Source organism: Equus przewalskii, chromosome 1, assembly GCF_037783145.1.
Source record: "Equus przewalskii isolate Varuska chromosome 1, EquPr2, whole genome shotgun sequence".
In the NCBI taxonomy this organism is placed as follows: Eukaryota; Metazoa; Chordata; class Mammalia; order Perissodactyla; family Equidae; genus Equus; species Equus przewalskii.
The window spans coordinates 42149823-42174133 of record NC_091831.1 but is presented as its reverse complement, the minus strand read 5'-3'; the positions used below and the strand labels follow the sequence as shown (position 1 = coordinate 42174133).

General features: G+C 35.7%; 1 protein-coding gene across 1 annotated transcript in view; it reads right to left on the bottom strand.

Moving 5' to 3' along the window:
- The window catches only part of PRKG1 (protein kinase cGMP-dependent 1), a 1115575-nt gene that overhangs the window by 759726 nt on the left and 331538 nt on the right, over positions 1–24311 (bottom strand). Inside the window, exon 3 of the mRNA XM_070562421.1 lies at positions 5986–6099. Within this exon, the coding sequence (XP_070418522.1) occupies positions 5986–6099 (114 nt within the window). The remainder of the gene's footprint in view (positions 1–5985; positions 6100–24311) is intronic.

Sequence of the window (24311 nt, the reverse complement as noted above, 5' to 3'; positions counted from 1 at the left end):
AACCTGGTATTGACATATTTTCCTACAAAGCGAGGGACCTTTTATTCTTGAGTTTTTATTGGAGTCCATTTGAATGAGACCGTTTGGAAAATGCACCGCCTAAGGTTTGGGGTATTGTGGGCTGGAAACTTGAAGTGAGAGGAACAGGCTTCAATTTAGCATCTTCAGTGAATTAGTGAATTAATACCCTAATTCACCTACAACTAAAGTTGGAGCAAAGAGCCATAGGATTCCAACTTCAAAAAATATCCCTGTATAGATGTAAGAACTAATTGTGGGAAATCCAGGTAACAGACGACAATAGCATAAATGTCCTTGCAATCCACACATAGGATATGTCACTGAATCCTTCTCTCCTTGCAAACTAAATGCCTTTTCCATCCTATTTTCAGGTATCCAGTAACTTCAAGTTTTCCATTTTTCTGAGTTTAAAGAACCTTGGGCCTAGAAGCAAGGTGCGAGGGTGAGCGAAAGTTAATATTGCTTTAGCTGTTAGGACAGCAAAAAGGAAATCACAACCTGGAGGGATATTTTAGGCAAATACGATAATGATATGCTTACAGGTATGAGCATTTGAGTAAGGGAGTGGTGTTCAATGGACATATTAGAAATTCCTACCCCTTGTAGGGTTTGAAAATGGATGGTACGCACTCTTTGTCTATACAATCCCAAAATATTTACTTAAAAAGTGAAATTCAAACCACATTGGAGACATTAATTGTTTGGTGTTGTGGAAATCAAATATAGCAATGATTTTTCCCTCTCTCTGGCAGCTGTAGGGTTTGTGACTGGAAAGACACAACGTGGCCATTTTCCCATCAAAGTTAATAAAGAAACTTGAGCCCATTTAAGCCCATTAACAACCTCAAGATATTTGTTAGATTTTTGTTTCCAATATAATATTAATTTTATATATTTTTATATCCTTATTCCTCAGGGGAAAAATCAATGGTGTTGTTTGATACAGCAAGAGTAGACCATGAATATGGATCTTTTGCATCACACCATGATGTTTTCTTTCCATATCACTATGGTTTCGATTTTTAAAAAGTTATTATTCTTGCTGCTATCAGATCTTCCTCCTGGTGCTAACATAAGAGCCAGTGGCACACATTTATTTTCAGAAGAACGCCAATTGATTTTTTCCAGATAAAAACAAAGAGCTTTCTTCAAACTCCATGGTACTTCCTTCAGTTGGATCACTATGAACAAGCTCATAAAAATAATTTATGGCATATGTCAATCTATAGCGTTAGTAAGAAAAGTATTTTTTCTTTTTGGATTAAAGGCTTGAACGTAGGATCTAAAACCATAAAACTCCTAGAAAAAAACATAGGTGGTAAGTGCCTTGATATTGGTCTTGGTGATGATTTTTTTGGATTTGACACCAAAAGCAAAGGCAATAAAAGCAAAAATAAAAAAGTGGGACTACATCAAACTAAAAAGTATCTGCACAGGAAAGGAAACCATCAACGAAATGGGAAGGGAAGCTAATAAATGAGAGAAAATATTTGCAAATCATATATCTGATAAGGTGTTAATACCCAAAATATATAAAGAATGCATGTAACTCAATAGAAAAAAACAAACAATCGGATTTAAAAATGGACAGAGGATCTGAATAGACATTTTTCCAAGGAAGATGTACAGATGGCCAACAGGTATATGAAAAGATGCTCAATATCACTAACCAGAGAAACGTAAATCAAAACCACAATAAGATAGGACCTAACAGCTGTTAGAATGGCTATTACCAAAGACACAAGAAATAACAAGTGTTGGTGAGGACATAGAGAAAAGGGAACCCTTGAACACTGTTAGTAGGAATGTAATGTAGTGCAGCCATTATGGAAGAAAGTATGGAGATTTCTCAAAACATTACAAATACAACTACCATATGATCCAGCAATCCCACTTCTGGGTATTTATCCAAATAAAATGAAAACACTAACTTGAAAAGATATATGCATGCCCATGTTCATTGCAGCATTATTTACAATAGCCAAGATATGGAAACAACCTAAGTGTCCATTGATGGATGAATGAATAAAGAAAATGTGGTACAGATCTTCCAGAACATAAGAGAATATGTCCCCATACACCTATCATAGGTTGAAAATATCAAGTCGAAAACGCATTTAAAACACCTAACCTACTGAATATCATAGCTTAACCTAGCCTACCTTACACACTCTCAGAACACTTACATTAGCTTACAGTTGGGCAAAATCATCTAACACAAAGCCTATTTTATAATAAAGTGTTGAATATCCCATGGAATTTATTTAACACTGCTGAAAATGAAAAACAGAATGGTTGTATGGGTACAGAATGGTTGTAAGTGTGTCGGTTGTGTACCCTCCTGATCGCATAGCTGAGTGGGAGCTGTGGCAGCACATCATGAAAGAGCATCAGACTGCATATCACTAGCCTGGGAAAAGATCAAAATTCAAAATTTGAAGTATGGTTTCTACCGAATGCATATTGCTTTTTGACATCGTATAATTGAAAACTCATTAAGTTGAACTATTGTAAGTCAAGTACCATCTCTATGTGTGTGAATGCATGTGTATGTGTACACACACACACAATGGAATATTATTCAGCCATAAAAAAGAAGGAAATCTTGCTATTTGCTACAACATGGGTGGGTGGACCTTGAGGACATTATGCTAAATGAAATAAGACAGGCAGAGAAAGACAAATACTATATGATCTCAATTATACGTGGAATCTTAAAAAAACAAAACACTGGGCTCAGAGATACAGAGAAGATATTGGTGGCTGCCAGAGGTTGGGGGGGTGGGGTGAAATGGGTGAAGGGGGTCAAAAGGTACAAACTTCCAGTTATAAAATAAATAAGTCATGGGGATGTAATGCACAGCATAGTGACTATAGATAATACCGTATTGCATATTTGATAGTTGCTAAGAAAGGAGATTTTAAATGTTCTCATTGCAAGAAGAAAAAATTGGGTAACTATGTATGGTGATGGATGTTAACTAGACTTACTATTGTGATCATTTCACAATATATACAATATTGAATTATGCTGTACACTTGAAACTAATATAATGCCATATGTCAATTATACCTCAATAAAAAAATAAGAAAACTACTTTTTTATATCCTCAGTTTAAAAATAACAACCCACAGGTGTTAGGATCACATTAGTTAGCAGAGGAAATCACTGGGATTTATTTATTTGTGGCCTGATACAATTTCAAAAAGTGCTCTCTTGAACAAGAAACGACTCATGTACATCGAAGAGCTGTTGAATGTCACCCAGGTTATGTTTATGACTGTGAGATTAAAAATGCATTAAAATGCTAGGCAGCTTTCAGGCTGACGCAGGGAGAAATAAAAAAGAAAGGGATCATTAAGAAATTTTCAATCATGTAAGAAAGTGGGTGATGCTGGGGGAGATGGGGTCACAAAGCCAGGTAAGTAAGATGGAAAATGGCCTGGACAGATTAGCTACTGTGTAGGAAGGGCCATCTCCCTAAGTTTAGACTATTACACCCAAGTGCATGAATCCACTTTGAAAGTTACCCTGAATGGTCACTGGCAAATGATAATTAAGAAGAAATGGACAAGAGTTGATGAATTCTTGAATCCTGACAAATGCCTGGATCTAAAAAGCCAAATATGGACATTTAAAAATATGAGATTTAAAGACTAAGATAGAATTGGGGGTTATATTCTGCAGTCATTTGGTAAAAGTAACATCCACAATGGAATCTAATCAGAATTATAAAGTGATCAGTCTGAGAATTTAATTTAAACATAAATTAAAAATAGTACTTAAGGCCAACAGTCATAAGTACAATTTCTGGGGTAGTATAAGAGACAAGACAAAAAGCTCCTGAACAACAAGTAATCATTCACACTTTACAGTTCCTTCACAACATTCAGAATGAATAGTTCTTAATAGATATTATTCCTTACTCATGCACAAAACCTCTGTGCTATAAATGCAAAGATGTATTTGCACACCATTAACCCTAAGCGCTTTTCTCAATGCAACCTCCACATCTTAAGTAGGCATGATGAAGAAACACACACACTCACACGTGAGATGTCTCTGAGTCTGTTATAGAAGATGCTTTATCACTCATTTCCTTTAATGATGGATGTTCTGACCCCAAAGTAGTTATGATTATAATTTGCATTCAGCATCCAGTTCCTTCTTGTTGAATCAGATAGATGCATAGTGTCTATTGAAATTTACCAAACATGAGTATAATAGAGGCTAGTGCAGATTAACTCCATGTTATAGGAAATTAAAATTGATTTTTATGAAGCAAAGCAATCATCTTATGAAAAAATCTTTTGCCGTAAAATTCATTTAGATACACTAGTTTATTTAAAATATTTCTTTAATAAGAATTCAGTATTTCAAAAGATTAAGCACCGTGTTATTACCAACTGTTGACCCTTGCAAATTTTTTAGTTTCAATTAGATTAAATGAGGAGTATACAAGGTTGAAATATCTTCAAAATTTAAGTATTTAAAAACTTTAAAAAAATTACTATTCATAATTCTGAGAAAGCATGTTTTGATCAAAATGTTCTGGCCCTTTTTTTGCACTAAAAGGAATGTATTTCTCATGAAAATGAAGCATGATAGTAAAACCTCTTTGCTTAATGGAATCATGACTACTCTTTTTTTCTGGTTAAGACACGTTTTAAGTGAGTTAAAGTCCTGGCAGAGTCTGTTATGGTTCATTGGGCTTCATTATTCTTTGAGTCATGTAATTAAATGATCACATAAAATAAAAACGTGGCAGTGCCTATCTATCAAATGAGTTCTGTGCTTTCACGGACCAAGAATCAAATGCCAAGAAGTATGCATCTTATACGAGTGCAATTGATGTCACAGTGATTCCAATGAATAAAAAGATGATTCACTAATAAGACATGTAAGAGAGTTTCTTGGACTCTAGGTGGCCATGCATTCTTGAGTTCTTTAGAACCTGTTTCAATGTCATATTGTCAGTCATATGGCACGCTTCTGAGAGAAGAAAAACCAAGGTACAAAGTAGTGACATCCAGATAAAACTAATTGATATTAACTAAGTGTCATTTTGCCAATAGCATTTTTTTACAACACGATCTAATCAAAGTAACTTGTGGTTGCAATCATTCACAGGATGATGAGTCAGAAGAACTTTTCCAACATGAAATATACGTCTGCCTAAAGATGCAATGGACCTTCCATTGTTGGCTTTTGCACTCAGCTCTGTTTGTTATACACTCATTACATCCTGCAGTCACGAAGGAGGAATATTTAAAACAAATTTTTTTTTCCCCTCTGACTATTGCAGCTGCTTCCATCAAGCAATAAAAGTTGCTAGAGAAATCATATATACACATACATGTAAAATTAGGGAAACAAGCTCCTTTATTGCCCCGATTTAAAATAAGCTCAATCAGTAGAAGAGAAAAATGCTATAATATACAGCTTGATGAGCAGCTGAAGACAAGAATATACTCAGACATAGTTTTAGAATTCAGGATATATCTTACTCAATGTTTGAATGAGATGAAAGACATTTCTCCTCTTATTTTTTCTAAACCACTGAATGAACAAGTGGAATTTATGTGGGGAATGTAACCCAAAATAGAGAGATATATAAATTTCTTAAATACAATCCTGAGGCTTTAATGGTAGAAAAAGAAAAGATCTTGCTCCTGTTTAATTCTAACTTATGAAATGGTATCATTTTGTAAACCCTAATTTGTAAGACTTCTAGGTTAAAAAGATATTTTTCATAAGCCAGAAACATAATTTAACTTATGCAGAATTGATCAACAATCATCCTTTAGTAGGAAAACAAACATATCAACTGTATTGCAAAGCAAAAATTGAACCATATATTAATAAAATCTCAAAGATTAAATTGAGCAGCATGTTAATTTATATCTCACAGGTCTAGGGAAAAAAGACATTGAAAGTATTTGAAAAACAAGAAACAGTCTTACTCTTGACGGTCGCTGTCCGAGTACAGTTGTAAAGAATAGCCAGCTCCCCAAAAACTTTTCCTGGACCCATGGTGCATAGCTTCACACCTTCTTTTGTAACTTCAACCTTACCATCTGAAGAGAAGAAGAGAAAACACATGGTTTTAATTCTCTGTCAAGCTTCATTTCATTTGCTTCAGTTTCAATATGAGCAGTAATAGGCTCATTTTTAAAAATGCAAGGAAGTTACCGAGTAAAACAAAGTCATTATGAAGATGCAACACAAGAAATGCAATAAAATAAGTAAGAAATCCACATCCTTTCTTAAATTAATCACTGCTAAGAAGATCTGAGATGAGACTGAAAGAAAGCACCAGAAGAAGATGAAGATAAAAAAATGTGAACGTATGGAATTATTCCCGATGCCATATTAGAAAACAATAGTAATTCCAATTTTAGTGTCATTTTGAATCTTAAAGAAAACTTGAGTGAGTACATTTTCTACAGTACATTTCACATTTGGGAATTCTCATTTGAGTAAGGCAGTTATTATGGAAAGGGAAATTACTTTGACCCTTGGGCATTGCTTAATTGCAGCTTATGGTATCTTTTATTTTTATACATCTTCTCTGACTTTGGCAAGACCGTTATATCTGCCTCAGCGCTGCAACACTGACTGTAAGGAAAAACAAACCACCAGGGTTGAGGGGGAAAAAAAAATAGACTAGAACTGTTTATGTTCCACAAAGGACTTGGGAAATGAAATGCTAGAGAAGGAAAAAGCTAAGGAAACACTGTACACTCAATATACATCGTTGCCTGCAAGTAAGGAAAATGCTATTCATAAAGGAAATGAAAAGATACTTTTGAAAAAGTCATAGCTCTGTGCACCAGAAATTCCTTCATCTGACACAGCGGGGGTAAGAAATAAAAAGGAAACACAATCTATTCTAGACTTAATCCTCCCCTTATATTATTCCTCCAAAAGTTACTTATCCACAATCTACAGAAGAATAGGGCTTGGCATTAGCTAGTCACTGAAAGGATGTAATGCTATCAAGTCTTTGCCAAACTTCAGGCATTCATGCACCAACTTCATAGTTGTTTATTTATGTGCTTCCTGAGTATTTAACTTTGTAGAGTTTTGGCTTTATATTCACTCCCTTTTAAAAATCAACCAAGTTTTACCTAAGCAATAATATTTGTAAAATCACAGTGTTGATGTGCTAATTAATTTCTTCAAACACCTATTGAGATAAAATCTTAAATATTAAAAAACCTTTTTAAACAGTTTAATCCATGTACATGTGATGCAAGATCAACCCTTCAGAGGATATTGTTCTACCATGAAAAACCATTTCATCTAAATGGTATCAATGGAGAGAGAATTCTATATAATTAGGATAAAACTAAGAGCCAACAAAAATCTACTTATTGTTCAAATTGTGTGTATACCCCCTCTGTGTGTAAAGAAGCTACTCAGGAATGAACAAATCCACCAATTTGAAAGGTTTGGAAATACTTTCTGATGCAGGTATGGTCAACTCAAAGTCTAGGTTTTGCATGTCTTACTTCTTGACTCAGGAAAGAAAACTCTTTCTTGGGATAGGTATATCAAAACCAGCTCAGAAAATTCATATTTTCATAAGCTTCACATGCCTCCCCATGGCAATTCTCCCCTATTTCTGTCAATGGCAAGCCTATTCCCCTAGAAATTTCCTCTGTCACAAGAATAAAAGAGAGGTTCAGATTACAACATAATTAAGAAATTTATACATCATTTGAAGTCAGACCAGGAGCTGAGTTCTGGTTCTCTCATCTGTTCCTTACTAGCCTTGTGACTTTGGGCAAGTTGTTCGTTTCTCTATGACTGTTTCTTCATTAATAAAATAGATAAAAGAAAAGCACCTATATCATTGGGTAGTTGATAAAATGAAATGAGATAAAGCAGGTGCAATGCTTAGCACAGTGCCCAGCATATAGGAAGTGCCAATAAATACCAGTTCTCATTACTGGTATTTGTTTCATTGTATTTCTTTCTTATCATTTAAAAGATAGTAGGGCTTATTATACTGAAACACAATTACCATCATCTATTACAGAAACCAATCAAGGTCCATTTGGGATAACAAGTTTATTTATTTATTATCATTATCATTTTTTTGGTGAGGAAGATTGGCCCTGAACTAAAATCTGTTGTCAATCTTCCTCTTTTTGCTTGAGGAAGACTGTCCCTGAGTTAACATCTGTGCCAATCTTCCTCTATTCTGTATGTGGAAGGCTGCCACAGCATAGCTTAATGAGGTGTGTAGGCTCACGCCTGGGATCCAAACCCACGAACCGTGGGCTTAACCATGACACCACCAGGCTGCCCTGATTTTTATGGTTCTTTTTAAATGGAAAGTATTTGTTTCAGATTCTCTCTCCATGAGAGGTTGAGGAGAGAACTTCTAGGTCCAAATCAATATCACACCCAAAGAAGAAAATAAAATTTCAAGAAATCACACTGATCTTCCTGGCAGACTACAATACCTGTACTCTTCTGCACTTGGCTATGCCCAGTCAACATTTGATGTAGTATTGCTTCGGCTACTGTAGTCTTATGGTGGAGGCTCCTAAGAATAATAGCAGAACAACTTTCCAACGTATTCTAAAATCTCCTTGACTTAAAGCACTAGCTTCAATTGTATTAATATAACCAAGAGCAAAATGAACCATGCCTAGAGACCTTTGATGTCTAACTGATTCTGTACGAGTCTGCTCCTCTGCTCTTTGGGTCCCTCACTTAAAAGTCTTCAGTGGAGTAAGACCACTACTAAGAATCCTGCTGGATGGTTTGAGAGTTATGCCTTCTCAAACAGCCAGCCTAAACAAAGGATGAGAAGGAACATTCGGACTGTTGTTTCAGCTCAGTAATTTCTAAAAGGAAATCTGTGGACCCGTCACATCAGAACTAGCTTATGAAATTCAGATTTTCCCTCCTCTGGGAAGTTGTAAATGTTCCTTCACCACAACGACAATTCTACTTGGTCCTACCACCTCTTACGTCCCTGAAAGTCCATGCTCAGATAAGCCCTATCTGTTTTGACTTATAGACAATTAACCATGGATCTGATCATGTTTCATTTTCTCATATGACCTCTAGAAGGCTCACAGCCAGAATTTTGTAAGACTCTGGGGCTTAAAATTTGTGCACAAACTCACTTCTGGTTCCAACTAATTTGCCTGATCTTATTTTATATTTGTCTAATTTCCTCATGTCTAACTCATTTTTAAAAAAACACGGGTATACATAATTATATATGAATAATTAGTGTTGGTAACAGAAGGTTGTATCCCATATTAATAAGAATAGCAAAAAATAAAAAAGACTTGCTAAAACAGATTGTATTTGAGAAATAGAATTTCAGATGTAAAACATCTTTTCCAGGTTCAATATATTCACAATAGCCAAGAAAGTAAGGGATGTGATCGCATATGATAGATGAGAATGGTCCAAAAAGCACTGTATTTTTTTAATGAACAGACAGATCTAAATGGTAAACAGAAACAGTGTTGGTAAATGTTACCCTGAGTCATAATTTGATCACTTCTTCCTCATACCTGTTGTGTGGATGCGGAATAATTTAGGGAGGACCTCCAATTGGGTGCTAAAATGTTACATATACACACAGCATTATGAGAGTTTTTTCAGAGACATTTAGACATATTCTAAGTTCCAAGAGCCCATTAAAGAGAGTTATCAATGTGAAATGTGAAATTCGTTAAACCCATTCATTATGCCACACACCAGCCTTGAAGCAAAATTAGAAGAGATGATACATTTACAAATGATTTCCAAGTAGGGACTGCGTGGTTCGCTTAAGAAAACTAAGAATAAGATAGTCAAAAGTTTACTGCATATACCTAGTGGCCCCTATTCCCCCCTCTTCAACTTCCTTTAAAGTATTAGGGCCACCTTGAAGCCACTCCTAGTCTTACGCTCCTTTTTCTCACTCTGTGGCTTCCTCTGAGATTTGTTTTAAACTGACTCCACTTGCATAGAAAGTAAGAAAGCCTGAGTGTGGTTATTGTGGTGGTGAGGGAAGGGATGGGGGATAAAATAAATAGGGGCAAAAAGTCAAGTGGGTAGACTATATAGCATTCTTCTGCCAGAGCTTACAGCAATGTAGAAACAGCCCAGCTTGGAGGTTTTTATATAATTATAATTTGCTCTTAATTTTAGGAGCACATTTTGATGAATTTACTTCAGGTCACCATTGATTAATGTAATTTCAATTTCTTTAAAGAAATAGAGATTCATTAGTATTTCTTCATGACTCTTTCAATATTTCAACTTAATTTCATTTCTAATTATGCTAGATTTCAAAGTTTTTGTTTTTGTTGTTTTACAGAGTAGCAGAAAGACATTTTAAGAACATCCTAGTAAAGTTGTAGGTTTTTCCCATTATTTTCCCTGACTAAACTCAACAGTGACTAGAAGTTATTAGAACTGCTTCTGGGGAACTAATGATCATCTAAATTGTGGTTAATCTATATATTCTGCTTCTACTCTTTCTATTCATTTTTGCTTTTTCAAAAAATGTGATACTATATAGGTACTATTTTTACTATGCACTATGTATACCGGGAAAGAAAAGTAAGGAAACATTCAAATCATTTTTATTCAGATTTTGCTAAATTGTTAAAGTTGTTTGCATAAGAGATGTTGGGACAGTTGCCTGAGATGAGCTTTAAGGGTTATTTACACTTTCATTCAGCTCTTTTACCACTCCTCCCATTAGCATGAATAACCAAAAGCTGTATCACAGTAACTTCAGTGTATTTTTTCTTCTACTTCAGGTACCACATGCCCATTTATGAAACGGAATGGGCTCAGTACCAAGTCCTAAATCTTGCCCCTTTGAACAGCAATCAACCTACCTCCTTCTTTTTGGCACCACAATTCATATACCACCCTTGTGAGATGCTAAGCATTGAAAGATCCATTATATAGCATTTATACTATTGTCTATCTTTTATAAGAATCAGTAGGCTCTATAAATAAAAGAAATTGAGTTTACAAGGAGACTCAGAATCTTCTGGCTTTATCTTTATGAGTTTTTCACTAACCTGTGGTTTGGTGCCATAAGGACTTTCACGATAAGGCAAATCAGCTTAGAGATTTATTACTGGTAGGCTGAAATAGAAAGGCTGGCAATAACCGAATTATAAACACTCTGTGCTCAGTTTCCACAATCTTGGTTGGAACATTCAGGACAACTTGATTGGCCATTAAAGGGAGACAGGTGTTATACCAAAGGTCTTGTCTAGACAAGGTCTCCCATCTCTTTCTTTCTCTAATCTGTTTGACTATGCTTTCATGATTTTGTAGGTTTGAGATCACAGATTTTACATTTTGTATTCTCTCATAAGGGTTTCTGTAGCTGCTAGATTCAACAGGAACATTCAACATTGTGGTAGTCGAACTGTGTTTTCATCATCAGGGTTGTATTTCCTCAAGGAAAATATTTTTTTGTATTTTTTATTTCAGTTTTATTGAGATATAATTGACATACATCACTGTATATGTGTCAAGTATACAGCATAATGGCTTTACTTACATATATTGCTAAATGATTTCCACAATAAGTTTAGTTAATATCCATCATCTTACATAGATACAAAAAAAAAAGAACTTCGTTTTCCCTGGTGATGAAAATTTTTAGGACCTACTCTCTGCTTTCTTAATAGATTAGAGATACTATTATATCAAACTTGCCTTACAGGGTCATTTTAGATTGGGGGTGATATCATCTGGGGAAGAAAGAAATTGACGAGGCTGCTATGGGCTAACTAGAGGGGAAAACCATCCAATCGCTGGGGACAGATTATCTTCTTAGATATCACCCTTGAAGCTATACTTTCAGTCAGTCATTTATATATGTCTTCCTTAAGCCAAGATAAGAAGGAAAAAGACGGCTTCACTGTAAGATGCAAGTTGGTTCCTGAATTAAAGAAGGCAGCATGTCAGCACCCTATCAGTTTTCTGTTTAAGACTGCTTTCCAGTCCAAATGGATATGGTCTCTCTGGATCTAAACTCCTGCTTCTTAGATGAGGTGTTAATCTTGATGATTGAAAATCATTCTTTGGCCACTGAATAAAAGCCCGTGTGAAATTGCCTATTTTAGTATTATGTATCCCTTCCAAAGTTTGCTTTACCTACTTCTAGTTGGGTATTTTGCTATCAGTTTCTCATTAAACATACATATATAGTAGGGTTTTTTTTTCCCCTAAACTATTTGTATTATCATAATTTCTTTAACCATCAGATTCTTAATAATACTTTAGTTAGGATCAAGCTTCCCATTCAAAGAAGTCACTTTTCTTTGATATCATCATAGTAATAATTCTTACAGGCAGCATACAAGTACTAGTTATCCAAATGGAATGAAACAGAATCTGAGGTGTAAGAGGTTAGCTGAGGTTGAAGCCACATGAGTGAAGACCTTTGTTTCTTCTCCTTCAATTATGCAAATGTGATTTCCCTCCTGGTCATGACTGTGGTAAACACACTTGACACAATTTTTCATTACACTAAACTACAACAGATTACAATAGACATTGAATATAAAATAAAAGTCACAGTTATCCTTGATAATGAGAGAATCAAAAATATAAATGAGATATCCAGAACTAAAAATCTGACCTATGCAAAAAAAATAAAAGCGTCATCAATATGCACATAAATATACCAGAACTTCACTTTTTTTTAAATCTTTTTTTAGCTTTCTAACTCTGAGATACATGACGTACATATATATCCACAAAGGAAACCTATGTGAGGAAACAGACTGAAATTTAAGCAAATTCAGATACAGAGAATTATCGGAACCATCAGAAAGTCTGAAGTGAGCAATTTATATTGCACTACTCCTGTCCTTGGAGATATTTAAGGAGTAGAGAAGATACTAATCCTATTGTAGATGGGTCAACCATTTATTGGACATGAAGAGGATTCTGGAAGGATTTTACAAGCATCATTATTCTATAATCTTTATACGAATTATGCTTTGAAATCCTAGCATTTTAAAGTATACAGAAAGTACTAGATAGATGTCCATGGACTAATTTCAACTTCTAGTGATGAAGAAAGCTAACGACAGGCCAGAGAAGAGATATGCACACACAGAAAGGGAAAGGGAAATAGACTAATCATTCGCTGAAGAAATGAGAGTTGAACAGATAATGTAACTGTCTCAATTAAGTTTATTAAGCTTAATTCTAGCAATGCATAATGCATTCCTGCTCTATTATTTCTATAATACATGAGCATCTTCAGTTAGCCCAAATAACGGATGGTTATTTCTGTACTTCCTCAGAGAGAGGCAAACGACAAGAGTGCAAATACCAATGCCAGACTGATGGACACTCATTAATAATTTCTGTTTTTGTTATATTTTAATATTAAGCTTGGGAGAGTTTATGATTTAACACAATGGTTCTCAAGTGGAGGCAATTTTAACCACAGGGATATTTGGCTAAGTCTGGAGACATTTTTGGTTGTCACGACTAGAGGAGTTCCACTGGCATCTAGAGGGTAGAGGCCTGGAATAGTTCTCAGCATCCTGCAAGGCATAGGACAGCCCCACAACAAAGCATTATTCAGTCCTAAAAGTGAGTAGTGCCAAATCTGAGGAACTCTGATGTAAGGTAAATCAACTCATGGACAAAACACTCTGCATTTAAAGGGAAAATTTTGATTTCCTCTGTTTATTATTTTAACCCTCCACCAAGCTATAAAACTGCAAGTTATAAAAAAGGTTAACACCAGCTTGCCACATTTAAATAAATCATGTTGACATTGGATTGAATAAAGCCATAAAGCTACTTTACTGAATAATTTTCCTCGGCAGATGTCACCTGAAATAGAAGTTATTATAGAAATTTTTGAAGCAAGACTTATTAAGAATATCCTACAGATGTTAGAATGGCTGCCTTTTCCTAGATATACTTGAGAATTTCAGATCCTGGCTCTACCATTGACTGGCTGTGGGATCATAGATAAGTTATTTAAGTCTCTATGCCTTGATTACCTCACTACAGATTTGGAGTAATAGTAACTAATTTCATAGGGTTATGATAACTTAATTAGACAGTGCCTGTGGCAAGACAAAGAATATACAGGTTGAAAGCAGTTCTTAAGGAGGAGCTTTTTTTTTTTTTAGAAAAAATGCTTTGGCAGGTAGTGTTAAGGCAAGAGAGGCATGTCCCAAGGTCTTGGTTCATAAAATGTATGAGTGGGAAAGAGCAGAGTGATAAATGAGCAGAGGGAGTGAAGAGAGAGATGAACAAGAAGTTGGAGACTACAGAGAAAGAGGCCAGTAGGAAACCCTCATATTGAAGAGGTTCCAGGATTTTAGTAAAAGCGACATCTAACATACAATATTCAGTTACTTGTTGCCAGAATTAATGTCCTACCTTTCTCTTCAAATTAGTCTACTTCACACTAATTTCTTGTATGAAGGGTTTGGGAGAAGATGAAAGCTTGAAGGAAGATCTATTGCTTGGATATATCAAAGAACAGAGAGGCAAGGAAGTAAAAACTGAGTGATAATGGGGAGGTGCAAAGCAGGAGATCTGGGAGTAATTACATAAGTTATGTAATTACCAGAAACTAAGAACTCGGGAATTTGTGGGAATTTAAGGGAGGACATCAGTCTTTTCATAGGATGTCAAATAGGTACTTAATCCAATTTCATCTAAGGCTAGAAAGGTTTGAAAAGTATTCACTGTCAAGACAATGATGCTTCAATGACAGATTATGTCTCCTTTGTCCCAGTTCATCTGACACCTCTGTTTAGCTTCCAAACAGCTCTTACAAGGCAGAAGCAGGAAAAGCTTTGAAATCAGAAGTTCTCAGCTGATAGTGTGGTTCTCACTGCTCTTGACACATCAGACCTTGTGGCACTCAGTGTCTGCCTCAGCGCGATGGGTGTAACAGCTTCACAGGACTAACGTGTAAAGTTTAAGTGAAAGAGTGGTGTGTGATGAAGCTTTCTACAAATATTAGTATACACTAAACTAACTGAAGGAACAATCATTGAATTCTTGCAGTGTCTGGTTATAAACAGCAGGGGCTTAGTAAATACTTATTGGTGAATAAGTTAGAATGTTCGAGAAAATGACCAATACCACGATCCTGCTCGTGGGTTAGCCTTAGGATTTCATTTTAATTATATTGCCTATATCGTCCAGAAGAACAAAAACAGTAATTAAAAAGTGTCAACCCCCCACTCCAGTTATTAAAAGTATTTGTGTACTGTAACTTATTTCACACAGTAATACAATACATTTCTCACAATGAGAATTTTTGACAGGTTAAACTATCTACACTTGATGTGACATGCATAGTTTTTTCCTTTTACAAGTGATTGGGTTTCTCTAGAGCATGCAGCAAGCACTTATCTACCTTCACATTTTTTTTAAAAAGCAGAGAAAAAAAGCACAAAAACAAAGACTAATATCATACCCTGCCAAAATTCTCTAAATAGCCATAAAAAGATGAAAAAGAATGCTTTCAAATTTACTGTCTCAAAAACAGTTGTACAAATGGCCTGTTGCAGGCTGGAAGTAAGAGGATTTGGTTTGAAAGTTACTCCCCATACAGAGATAATGACCTCTGTCTCTGGTATCACTGAGAACAAAGTAAGGTGGAATTAGGATAATATTTTAACAAGAGAAGCTCAGTGTGGAAGAAAAGTGTCAAACACTCCTTTAGTTGGTGGCCTGGGGAAATGATAATAAAGTAATGCATAAAAAGCTTCATCAATTGATAAATGGACAAACAAAACGTGGACTATTATTCAGCCATAATAAGGAATGAAGGGCTGACACATGCTACAATATGAATGAACTTTGAAAACATGCTGAGTAAAAGTCAGTCAGTCACAAGGACTGCATATTGTATGATTCGATTTACACGCAATGTCCAGAACAGGCAAATCTATACAGACAGAAAGATTAGTGGTTGCCTAGCACTGGAAGGGATGGAAGAATTAGCATGTGATGGCTTAGGGGTACAGGGTTTCTTTTTTGGGTAATGAAAATGTTCTAAATTTGACTGTGGTGATGGATGCACACTGTGTGAATGTACTAAAAGCCATTGAATTGAACACTTTAAATGGGCAAGTTGTGCTGGATTGAATTATATCTCAATAAAGCTGTTAAAAGAACAAGGACTTCACACAGGAACATAGTAATTGCTCAATTATAAGATTGGCCATTAATGCCATTCACAATGTCATATTATCCTCAATGAGAACACTTAAGAATCAGAGATGCTTTGGCCTCTCATTCTTCTCCAAATAACCCCTCTCCTACTCTCTTTAGGAAATTCCTATCAATACTTTTCATCATATGTGACCTCATTTTTCTTCCAAAATTACCATCAATCTCTTCTTAACTTCACTCTATAACTAAGGACACCAAAATCTTCTTTAAATAACACAGTGAATGACACCAAACACTTCTTACTGTCAGCACACTTAATCCACCCAATTCTATTCATTCCTCAACTAAAACCCTACCTTAAGGTCTTGTTCACAACTGACATAGCTTCTTTCCTGGACTCCTTGCCACCAAACTAGACAGCAAAGAGAATAGAATCATCTGCCTTGAATATTATTCTGGTAAAATATCCCCCTGCTAAGAAATTCTGCAAAACACTAGTTTTGCTGGGGTCAAAATCAAGTTGTTCTCATTGTGTATCCAGACTTCCCACAAACTGGGATGTTCCCTAAATGAAGCTGACTCTGAATCTTCATCTCTGTCATTTTCTTATTCAAACTTCGCGGTCTTAACCTAAGAGAATTCAGGGGATCTGTGAACTTGGACAAATATATGTACTTATCTTCATTTTTACTAGCCTCTAATTGAAATGTAGCATTTCCATAGTAACGAATCATATTAGTTTAACAGTACTTGCAACGTTGTCACCAATGGAAATTATACTTTATGACGGCTGTTTATCTTTAAAAATTCTTTACACTCATCGCTCCTTCAAACTCATGGTAGTTATTAGATACACTGTTAGATCTTATTATTTAATGTGTGAAGAAAAAATGTACAGCTGTTAGTAAGCCCCAAATTTTTAATTATTTTAGTTATTTTTTATATACTCGGCTTCCTTGGTTATCTAAAGTAGCCAATTTTACGTACTTAAAAATTCTCTGAAAGGAGGTGCCTAGAGATCAGACTTCTACAGGGTTCCCTGGCACACAAAAAGATTAAGAACCCCTGCTAACTGAGTGATATTCTAGGTTCCACATAGAATCTTACCATGGTATTAATAACTATTATTTATGGCGCAGAATTTGTCTGAGAAAGAAGATGAAGTAGACCAAAAAAAAATATATATATACTAGTTGGTTGAAGTACTTGTTAGAAGTCCAATATCATGGATTCTATCTCATTGCTTGCCAACGAATGCCAATCGGTTCCCTGGCCATCTGGTTTGCCTTGCACCTTGGAGAGTGATTAACGTCGCTTTGGTCACAGGAAGGATGGAGGAAGTGTTGGCTCTATCAGCACAAATCCAATAACAAAGAAAAAGGAAAACATACTAGATATATTGCTTAAGTGAAAACTATGAAAATATAAACTTTATCTTGGATATTAAAAAAACACTTTTGTCTTATCACATTCATGTTAATCATCCTTGTATTCTATTACTAAAGAACATTGTAAAGAAACCAAATAGATTTAAAATATTTAAAAGGATGTGAAGTTCTACCTAGTCTTGAGCAGCAATAAATTTAAGCAACTAATTTCCATAGAAAAATATTATTTCTAATGACTTAGCACTGCCCATGAATAATTTGTCCCTATCTAAAAATGTCCTAAATCATTTATGCTTTGAATTCAAGCACCTCTAAATGAGATTAAGGTCTACATTTCTTTTTCAGTTTTTCCAGATTTTAGCTCATCCACTGACTCACATCGAGAACAGACAGAGTTTTCATTTGAGCAACTAGTTGCTTTTTCTTTTATAAACTCTCTCCCACCACTCCTACACCGCAGAGAAGTAAATAAAAGGAATTTACGCTCTGCCTCAAGAAATGATGATAATGACCAACAGATTCAAAGTAAAAGAATGTGTTTTACAATGTGGAGATTATGAAATAGATGTTAAACTAATGCTTTGCTTCTGTCCAATAGACAGTTTTACATGAAAATTTGGATATAAAAACATACACAAATAATACTATAAGAAAACTCTCATATCTAACTTATTAGGATTCAGAATATAGATATAATCTAGAAGACTTTTGGTGCAGTGTGGTTTTAAATTATGCTCAAACACTAAGAAAACACACTGTCCTGTATATCGCTGCAGCTTCACAGGGAAAAATTATGTTAAAGTTCACTAGCCCTGGGCCTTTATTTTAATGTTCACCTAACAGACTTTGAAGTGCTTGGTCTCTATTGGGAAACTTTAAAGTCATGAAAGATGGCATGGGGCCAGTTGACATCTCCAGGATTACAAAGTAAGAATAAAATTAAAGCTCTTCAGTGAGATGAAGACAAAAGAGCTTACATAAGTCCTTCACATTTCCCACATATTTTATTCATTACAAAGCACAGCAAAATCAGACGGCTTTTCCTGTGCTAACACTATCCTGTAGAAATGAGAAAACACTAGAAGCACAGGACTATTTAACCCCATCTTGGGCAGTGTGCATGTTTGAACACAACTAAAATCCAGTTGCTACAGCAGATTGTTGGTGAGTAGAACGCTTAAACAAATTCTGGAAAATATTGTGCCCAATAAAAATCAATGCATCATAGCTACTTATATTAGAGAAAGTAGCTTAAAAATCAATAAAGATTTCTATTTTCTTAAAAAATGTCATTGGTATATATCAACCAAACACATGTGCTTTTAATACACTAAGAAGATAATGGCATAGAGACAGATCTGGGTCGTCTTTGTTGTGCTGTTTATTGGCTGCAAAAAGATATTACAAGCTAGCACTCAATAAATCTATTGGATAAATGAATAAGGATCACCCTCTCCAGCTCTACAGGTAGAAAATGCATTCACAGTCCTAAGAATGAACCTGGTTGAATTTCAAAAGCAATACTCTCTCCTTTATGTGGGTATCATGACAGTATCAAAATGAATTAAAAGCAGGGACAGATGACAAATCTCCGGAGATGGTCCACACCTGCAGTGAGATACATTTAGAGACACAGACCAGAGAACAAATGGAAGTCTCTACCTGATGGGAAAACATGAATGTCAACTTGATGAAAGATTCCATGTTTTCAATAGGCAAGAAACATATTTTCTAGTCTCTCTCTGTGCCCAGCATAAATGTATGATACCCTCAAAGACATTAGGTCCTGGGTTGAACATGATTATCTATCCATGTTAATGAACAGCCATTTATAACCTCAAGGTTTGTGGTCATGTGCCAGAAGATAATGAAATGTTCACTAGAATATTCTAAATAGACATATTACAGTTATTTTGCAATTCCACCTAGGCATGTTGCAGACAAGTCTTCCAAAGTAATTGTAGCCATGAACTGAGTTAGTTATGACTTCCTAAAGAGACTTGGACAAAAATTCAAGCCCCATATATTATGTCTAGCTATGGGGTGATGTGGTACACAGAACACAAACATTACATTATAGAAGGTGTAGGTGAAGAGGGAGGAAGAGTTGGAGAAAAGGCTCAGACAGAGGAAAATGGAGATGGTGGGTGAGTGAATTGTGGAATAAGCCAAGTGAGATAAGGTTAAGGAAGTAGGATCAATGTAGCAAAGAAAGGGTGGTAAGTTAAGGCATCAAAAATAACAGTTCAGTATTTCTGATTACCTAGAGTTCTGTGTTGGCCATTAGGAGAACTCTTTTTCAGATCTCCTGAAAACTGGTCAGAGCTGAACCTACAGGGATGTTAACTCTTGCTGATACTTCTTGGTGCAACTCCTTATGTGCAGAGCCCAAGTGGATTAGTTGTGTTGGTCAACTGAATATTCATAGTCATTGGGACAAGAATGGGGTGGGGTTGGGAGCGATATCAGTTACTATCACATCCACATTCTCTTTTCCACTCTCTACATCCCAGAGTTGTTTTCTCTTTTGGCTTCAAAACCTGACTGGAACTAATGTGAGGCTACTTATAGTCTTTATTTGGCCTAAATTACCATTTGTACATTTTGCTGGAGAAATGTTAATGTGTTTGGTTACAGATGCTGCCCCAGACTCAACTGAGGGTATTATATAACATGTAGTATATGCACTATATTACTTTTCTAAAGTCTGAAAAATTGTGAATTCTAAAACGTCTGGCCCCAAGCATTCTGGAAAAGGGCTTCCAGACATATACTAATTTATTGTACTCTGGACAAGGCTTCTCCCTTTTTTGCAAGTGGGTCTTTGTGTGACAGCCACCTAGGGAAAAGGTTGCCTCTCAAATGAGAAACTACTGCTGAGATCAGGGAGCGTAGGAATGCATATACGTAGAAATAAATTTCTTATTCTCTTAGATTTAACCATAAGACTGTCGTCAAGATAGACCTAAGAAAATGCCTATGGTGAGGGAGTCATCCTTCCCAAAGTGAGAGGCCCAGATGGAGAAACCATGTTAGGATAAAACTATATAAAAGAGCAGAAACCTAAAGGAAGGGATGAAGATCAAATCTAATGGACGAGTACAGTTGTTTCCTTTTGATTTAAAATTCAAGGTGGCAAGGTGCCCTTACATAATTTGGTTCACGGGAAAGATGTAAAGTTTATATTCTTAAATCTTACGATAGTTTATAGAAACCTTAAAGTGGTTTATGGGAACAGATGCGTTTTAGAAATTAAGTTAAAAAAAGGTTACGAACTTATTCCAAAAAAAATTTGGGCTGGAATATTATAAAACCAATATACAGAGAGATAGCCAAGAATTAAGAAACAGAGAAAGGAGGAAGAAGAAATAGATCAAGAATTGCGAAGTGAGGAAAGCCAGGATAATGAAGAATAAACTCTTCTCCGAGCTTCCTAGCAACAAGGGAAATTAGGCAAATGTGTTACTTCTCCCTTATTTTATTTATGTAGGAGAAGGAGGAACCCTTTTGGGAAAAAAAAAATCTGGCTTTTAGTGGTAAGAACAATCAGAATGAGCATCATTGTACAAGAAACTGGCATCTCCTATAGCAGATGTACCCATAGAGAGAATTATTAACCATATAAATATTCTGTTATGAATGACTAAGTATCCACTTTTATTGTACTACTTAAATGAGAAAATATTGCGGAATTGCATTCAAAAGAAAATCCTGGGCATTTAAATCAAAGAACGTTTACCACTGGATTCTACTTCTTAAGGGCAGGGGCAATCTTTTCAAATGTGATGCTCAGTTTCAAGCATCCAGCACAAAAATGATAGATATACACTTGCTGACTGAATGTTTGGACAGGGTTTAAAGGTTAACGTGAAGCTATTTCTTCAGAGAGAAGAGCAGCTTTTCTTAAGTGAGTGTTTTACTATCAAAGAAGAGCTGCAAGGCTGTTTTTAACTGACTTATTAAGTTAGCATGGCCGGCAGTTGTAGATGGTGGAGAATTATGTGTCCAGCCACACAAGACATTTTAAGACTGATGAGTCTTCCCCAAACATAATGTAATAAAATGTCCTTTTGCTAAAAATACTGGAATCAAGTAATTATCTACTTTTGAATTTTAATGAATAGGCCATCTGTTCATTCAAATTGAAAAAATGAAATTTTTCTACAAATTAACTACTTGATGAGATGTCCCTTGTAACTAAATATGCTTCACTGTTTTGTTATATTTAACCTAAAGGTGGCACATAGAATATTATACCAAGTTTTGTAAAGTACAGTATGGAAAGATGTTTTTCATGATCATGCAATAGTCACAGTATCTGTTCCTTTGACAGGCTGTAATTAACGAAGGCTAATTTTTATTACCACAATTTCTACAAATATTTTGTCAAAATGAATCACTAGGAAGCAAACTGTGTCCACTTTCATCTGTGATGACTATGACAAAGCTTGAAGTTATAAGCATACTACTTCACGGATTATCACTATAATGATGAACAATTGTTTTCAATCTCCTTACCCTCCTTTCCTAAAACGTTTTGTTTTGTGTTGTGCTCTCCAATATGGTAATCATTTGCCACATGGGGCTATTTAAATGTAAGTTAATTAAAAATAAATAAAATTTAAAATTCATTTCCATGGTTGTTCTAGCCACACAAATGTTACATGTGGCTACCATATTGAACAGCGCAGAATATTTTCATCCTTCCAGAAAGTTCTACTGGGCAGCACTGCAACATCCTTCTCACTCTGTAAAAACAAGACAACAGGCCCCAAAACAGGCACTAGCTAGCTAATTTGTCTCAAAGATCCCTGCCAACCCCTAAAGGAAAGCGACCTTGCAGTAACCAATCTACGTTTTTGCCTAGAATAACTTTCTTGTCCCTGCTCTCTTCTGGTTATAAAAGTCTTTCATTTTGTACAGCTCCTAGGAGCTCCTTTCTATGTGCTAGATTGCTTAATGCCTGATTTGAATCGATCTTTGCTTAAATAAACTCTTAAACTTTGTAACATGCCTCAGTTGATCTTTTAACATCACTAGCCATCAGCCCTCTGAAGAATCATTCCTTCTTTCAGCAATGAAGATCAACTCTTCACTGACACTCTCAGCCATGTTTAGCTCTTTAAACCATTCCCAAGATCCTCCCACTTAGTTCTTCAAAGTATCACAACTTTCTACAACTAGTTGATTTATCTATCTTTTAGTTCTTAAAGTATTTAGGGGAAAAATAGACAAATTTTGTGCATTGTTTTGTGAAACAAAACTAATTTGGTGGCATTTTATAAATGATGCATAACAGAAGCATGACTTTGGTAGAAAATATACTTCATTCATACCAGCAGCTGAAGTTATCAGTCTAATTAAAAATGAAAATACTATTACAATCTGAAACTATATCCATTATTGCATTAGTATGCCTGATATTTCAGTTACAGAAAAAAATCAAGATGCTGCCTTTCAGAAATGAGCTTGCTTTGCTTTCTCTTAATATCCACAGATAAAGTCTGTATGTAAAGGATCCTCTACATACTATGATAAATTCAATGAAGACTGAACCATCCCATTTATACTTCTTTAGTAGCGGCTTTAAATTTACATACCCCTGTCATGTGGGATTTCATCTACAAGATGGAACTGGTTAGGGAGCTAATACATAATTCAAGTCTTCAAGTCTAACCTTTGCCTTTAGCTCCCATTTCACTTTCCACTCCCCACCTCCAGTACACATAAACACCCCACAGCAGCTTGCCTAAGGCAAGAGGATGAGGTTCAACTTTTTGTTTTGAGCTTTTCTTTCCAGAGTTCTCATGCCAAGACCCCCATTAGTTCCCAGACCTCACCCATTTCAAGGTAATTTCTCATACCAGGTATTTCCAGTTACTACAATACGCAACTGGTATAATAAACTGCCCCCATTTCCATCACCATTTATGTCTTCCTGTACTCCTTTCTTCCTCCTCTGTTCATAGTGCTTTATATAAGTATTCCTCCCCACCCCAAAGACTCTTTGTCTTCTCTTAAAAAAACGGTCTTTTTCTAGTATTTAATAAGCACAAAAGTCTATTTTCAAGAGACTTCAAATTGAAGTCACTTCTTTGCAAGATAGATAGATAGATTTTTTTTAAAAAAGATTTTACTTTTCCTTTTTCTCCCCAAAGCCCCCCGGTACATAGTTGTGTATTTTTAGTTGTGGGTCCTTCTAGCTGTGGCGTGTGGGACGCCGCCTCAGCACGGCTTGATGAGCAGTGCCATGTCAGCACCCAGAATTTGAACTGGCGAAACCCTGGGCCACTGAAGCGGAGCACGTGAACTTAACCACTTTGCCACAGGGCTGGCCCCGAGGTAGATATATTTTTATTTACAGAAGATAGATTGCTTGTTGATTTAACCAGACTTTAAAATGTAGAATACTTGCTAAGTATTCTCCGGATACACTACATATAAAGTTTTAAGTCCTGATGCCTATTTCCCAGCCCGGGTCAAGCAAATCAGGCTCTCCAGAGGGTGGGGTGCTGACTTCTACAATTGTTGTTTTTTTTTTTTTTAAGATTGGCACCTGAGCTAACAACTGTTGCCAATCTTTTTTTCCTGGTTTTTCTCCCCAAATCCCCCAGGTACATAGTTGTATATTTTAGTTGTGGGTCCTTCTAGTTGTGGCATATGGGACACTGCCTCAACATGGCCTAATGAGCAGTGCCGTGTCTGCGCCCAGGATCCGAACTGGTGAAACTCTTGGCCGCGGAAGC